At 32.9% G+C, this 5,614-nt stretch overlaps 1 protein-coding gene across 2 annotated transcripts in view; it reads right to left on the bottom strand.

Annotated features, from left to right (window-relative positions):
- LOC117120853 overlaps positions 1–5,614 on the bottom strand; it is an 8,486-nt gene that overhangs the window by 1,704 nt on the left and 1,168 nt on the right. Inside the window, exon 3 of one of the 2 annotated variants that reach the window (XM_033265941.1) lies at positions 4,665–5,327. The exons of the other annotated variant lie outside the window; for it this stretch is intronic. Within the exon in view, the coding sequence (XP_033121832.1) occupies positions 5,291–5,327 (37 nt within the window). The 3' untranslated portion in view covers positions 4,665–5,290. Of the gene's footprint in view, positions 1–4,664; positions 5,328–5,614 lie in introns of those variants that run through there. 2 annotated transcript variants of the gene reach the window in all.

Here is a 5,614-nt window from a genome sequence, read left to right as displayed (position 1 = left end):
GGGCCTACGGTTTATAGTCCTTATCCGAGAAGACTTGTTCTACCACCAGAACCATAGGCGAGCGAGCCGTTCGAACCAGCGCCGATATTATGGCTATAGCTTGCGGCGTCCCTGCTAACCGCTCGGCCATTCAACTCACCAACTCATTGTAGCACCCAATCGCAACGGGTAGCAATTGCGAAATCGATTACTTATCGATTACTATTGGTGAGCTTTCAGACACGATTTTAGTTTGCAATTGGGTGTCGCAATTGCTACAACCGATCGCAATTGAAGTTTCATTTCAAATTATTAAAATATTAAATTTCGATTTTCAAAGGCTGTCCGGTCGAAGTACTCCAGCAACAAGTTTCTCAAGATCAGCACATTTCCAGAACTAACTTTTACAACTATCCAACATCTTGCAGAGACCTCGTAATCTCCAGTTGCACCATGTCTACTGTACAGAGCAGATTCCTTCACTGTATGTTATCATGCCACAGTATAGAAATTACTACTACAGAGAATTGTTTAAAATATTATTGTCAGCAACTGCATGTGTACATATGTTCATTTCCTTGCAAATGGATAATTTATAATGTTTTTGTTGATTAGTTATAAGTGTAAATGTATATAATTAATGATTGCATGCATTAGCCATATTCTGTTTTTACTCAAAAGCAAATTTATCGAGTTAAATGTAGGTTTGCTTATTAGTGGCGTTATCATTTTTACTTGTATTAGGGCTATATTTAATTGATATTAATAAAATCTGAATATTAAAATGTCTGTTGGAATTCATTGTGTATTCACAATCAACCGGTCCCTTTCAGATGTCCTTGTTGAGCAGCCTTAATAAATTTCTTGAAGCATAACTTGAAAATTTGTCGGCGATACATCAAATTCAAATTTCTATTCAAAAGAAACGTTTGACGAATGATGTAAATAGAATAATTATAATTATTACCGTAACCTATTTACTTATTATATATTTCAATTGTATTTTAATCGAAATGTCTGGTTAAGTTAGCATTTAGCTTGAAAATGAACATAATTTATTGTACTTACATTTTTATATTTCGCAATTTTTGTGGGCCTTCATAATTGTCGTATTCATTATCTTACTCTTCCTCCGCGTCATCACAATACAGTACTCGCCATCATAATTAATATTGAGAAGATATACCAAAGAAACGCGTACATTGTGAATTTCATTATTTTTATAGCATTACTTGTTTCCAAAGTAGTAAAGTGTTAACAGTAGCAGATCCAGGAATTTGAAACAGAGGGGCCCGGAATGGCACATAAATGAAGGCCGGAAATGGCACTCTGGACCAAAATTTTAGTCGAATTTTCTTTTTAATTAATTTTAAACAATTTTGACAAATTTAGGGGTCCCAGGCCGGCTGGGTCCCCTTAAATCCGCCTATGGTTACAGGCTGTCCGCTTGAAATGCGCCAGCAAGAAGTTCCACAAGATCAGCATGTTGCTAGAACCACGTTCCGCAACTACAACTACCAAACATCTCAGTGGCAACAATCTCCGCTTCTACAGCATATGCTACAGAATTATATAAAAACTATTGACTATGGAATTTTATGTCTACTGTACAGCAAGTTCCTCCACTGTATGACAACGTATAGAAATTACAGAAAATTATGTAAAATATTGTATAAGCAACTATTCAGAAAAATTCCACAACAAATTACAAATTGCAAATTGTTTACAAATGCATCAAAAGAAGCGGTGGCTTGTCAGTTTGAATACCAAACATACAAAACATAAACACACAGAATACATAGTAAACACATCAACATTTAAATTTTTAAATTTGGGATCGCCCACAATTGCCGGCATTTCCCGGAAGGGGAAATGCCTCAGTGATCATCACATCATAATAATAATACCGTGCGCCTCAGACACCAAGACATCTCCATCAGTGCCCCGGAAAGTGCCAGTGATCATGGACGACTCCCAAGAAATGAAGAAATTTTAAAAAGATAAATTTAAAAAAAAACAAAAAAAAAACGGAGCAAAGCAAGAAAAGTTTTCCTTAATAAGCATATAATATAATCTCTTTAAATTTATTTTTGATCGAATTTTGCGAATTTATTTTTAATAGGCTATCATATAGCTCATTCCAGATATTTGGTCCGTGAATAGATCTGTGACAGGATGTCAGTCTTGAAAAAGGTACATACATTTTGTTTGAATTTCTTAGGGCTTTTGCACGATCACTTTTTGTATTACCATCAAGGATTTTGCATAAGGGAGGGGGTAATTGCCTGAGATGATATATAGAAATAAAACATACTGCCTGTACCTTATTTATATCCAAGATTGTAAACATATTAAATTGTTTAAATAATGGACGTGATCTAGTATCTCGGGGTGAATTTGTTATTAGTCTAACTGCTAATTTGTGTAATTTATGTAACTTTTCAATACCGTATGTGTTGTGTAGTAATTTCCCTATATAAACGTTCCCATATTGAAGGTGCGGCAAGATAAAGGCGTTATATACACTTATTAGTGTATGTACAGGAATTTTTTTTTTACTTTACAGATGATACCAATGGCCTTAGATATTTTGTTGCATAAATATTGAATGTGGGGTTTCCAACTTAAATTTTCGTTTATAACAATACCTAAGAATGTGAAGCTATTTATTCTTTTTAGGTTTATACCATTTATTTCGATAGAGGTATTTTGTGACTGTTTTAATATATTTTGTGGTTGGAAAATAACAAAGTTTGTTTTATTTATATTTAAGACAAGTTTATCTGCTTTAAACCATTCATTAAATTTTGAAAGTTGAAAGTTCAATGTATGTTTCAAATTAGTAATATTTTAGTTGAATAATAGAAGGTGGTATCGTCTGCGTACGAGATTACCTTAACTACATTGCTAACATTGCATATATCGTTCACATACAGTATAAATAGCAAAGGGCCTAGAATCGACCCCTGGGGACCCCACAATTAATTTCAGATAGTGATGATTTTATATCATTTATGCTGACAAATTGTTTTCTGCCTACTAGGTAACTCATGAACCATTTCAAGCATGTGCCCCTTATACCGTAATGATGAATCTTTTGTATTAATATACGTCATGATTCATTACATCAAAAGCTTTAACTAGTTCAAAGATGGCATGCGAGGTGGAGTGTTTAGCACGGAATCCGTATTGGTGGGGGTTTAATATTTTATATTTAGTTAGGTAGTCATAAAGTCTATCGTGCATTGCCTTCTCGAAAATTTTAGAAAAAACAGGTAGCACTGATATCGGCCGGTAATTAGTAATTTCATCATGTTTTCCTTTTTTGTAAACGGGGATAACCTTAGCAATCTTTAGTTTATTGGGAACAATGCCAGTTTCAAAAGAACAGTTTATAATGTGGACTAGGGGGCTTACGATAATATGTGAAATCCTTTTTATTGTTTGGAGATATATTATCATATCCGGAACTCTTATTGTTGTCTAGATTTATGATTATATCAAATATTTCTTTAATTGTAACAGGGTTAATGTAAAATGAGTTAGCCTGCCTGTTTGTTTTTTTTAATAACTAAATGAATTGACATTAGAATTTATATTTTTGCATAATTGTTGTCCGATGTTAATGAAATAATTATTAAACTATTCTGGTGTTATAGTAGGATCTGTAAATGTATCATATTATGCTTACTGGTATCGAGAAATTTTAGCTTAGTCTTATTTGGATTTATAACATAGTTTATTCTGTCCCTTCTTGCCCTTTTACATAACTTGTACACGTTACGATATTTATCATGGTTTTCTTTGTCCATGAGGTTTTGCGACTTTAAGTATTTTTTATAAAGTTTAAGTTTCTTTTTGCTAGATTTTAATAATCCATTTGTCATCCATTGTTGTTTAAATTTACTTGAATTTGTTAGATCTTTTTGTTTGATTTTTTTTAGAATGTGTTTATCATAGAACATTTTTATAACACAATGGAACATATCGTAAGCAATATTTGGGTTTTTTTGAAGGATTACATTTGTCCAGTCTATTTTATATAAATTTATATAAATCATTAATAATATTTTGAATTGACTCATCATTAACGGTATATTTATACATAATAGGATTTTCTTTGTTAGATTTATGTGTATTTTGTACAGACTTTTCAACGTAAAATACAGGTAGATGATCAATTAAATCTGATATAAGAATAACCGTTGTGTATAAGAATTGTGTACATATATGTCAATTTCCTTACAATTGGATACTTCTAGGTTATGTTTTAGATTATTTTTATGGATATAAATGTATAACAATAATGATTAATTACATTAGCCATATTGCTTTTGCCCTCCAACAACAAAATTTTTAAATTGTAGGTTTGATTCTTTGTTGTGTTATCGTTTGTGCTTGCGTTATATTGTACATGTAATTGATATTAAAATTCTGAATATTAAATGTTTTGGTGTTGGAATTCATAATGTTGTGTTGTTTATATAAACCTGTCCCCAACCGTATATTGATCTGTACCCCAACTTCAACCCTTTAAATGTTTCCTTGATTGAGCAGCCTTAATAAATGACTTTTAGTAATAATGTACGGTAATACAACTAATGCACATGCTGGTGTCGGGCACCATTTCGCTGACATGCATTTTGGAAAACAGAGGTGACCAAGGAAACATTAAACAACAGTGGCTTGTTATTTCCAAATTTATTGGTACTGTATAAATATAATTATGTTGAAATTCATAATTTGTGTGTCGTTTGCATAAAATAGGTGCTGGAGCCTGACCGTATGATCTGTGCCCCTAGATATTGAGCAGCGTCACTAAATGAATAGGTAGTTTTCGCCACACGACCTTAACTTTAACGTTAGTACCGGTACCGAGCATGCAGCGCGATAGTTCCTCCTCTTTTGTAAACAAATCGAAATACGCATGCGCAAACCTGTAACTAACGTGCGTCGAGCACGTAAAATCCTGAAATTAACGTACTCCACAACGCAAGATGGATAAATTATGACGCCATTCGTTAACGTTAAGGTTAACGTCGTGCGGCGAAAACTGCCTAATGAATTACAGTATTACGTTAACTAATGCTGTGATAGAGTCCATTTGGATCCGTAAATTGCATCATAGAAGTGACCTAGCACATTTTAAACAACACTGATTTATTTAATTCTTATTATAATTTATATAAAATTCTTTTACAATAACAATATATAAATAATGTATCGATGGTACATTATTTTCAATTGATAATAATCTAAGTAAAACAGCAACAAAAAATAATGAGCTGATTGATAGCAGAGAGCAGTCTGCCTATAGCCGTTGACAGAGGGTGTCGCAACAAGGAACGCTGCAAATATAGAAAATAATGATCAAGTTTATTAACAAATTGAAATAATAAACTTACCGTAGATATAATTTCAAATTTACATTACACACAATGAACGATTATTCCAAAAAAGTTGCCCCCCCCCCCCCTCTTAAAGGCTTCATTTTAAACGTTAGGAACAAACCATTTTTATAGATGGTACGGTAACCATTCCAGCTTATCCTAGAAAATCGCCTGTTATTCAGATTTCATTTCTTGGACATCCGGGCTTTCTATAGAGAGTGGCGTATCTAGAAGTCTTGAATTGG

The sequence above is a fragment of the Anneissia japonica genome, unplaced genomic scaffold (genome assembly GCF_011630105.1).
Source record: "Anneissia japonica isolate Jap-2015-1 unplaced genomic scaffold, ASM1163010v1 scaffold287965_len1858130_cov191, whole genome shotgun sequence".
NCBI lineage: Eukaryota > Metazoa > Echinodermata > Crinoidea > Comatulida > Comatulidae > Anneissia > Anneissia japonica.
This window is presented reverse-complemented; position numbering and strand designations above follow the sequence as displayed.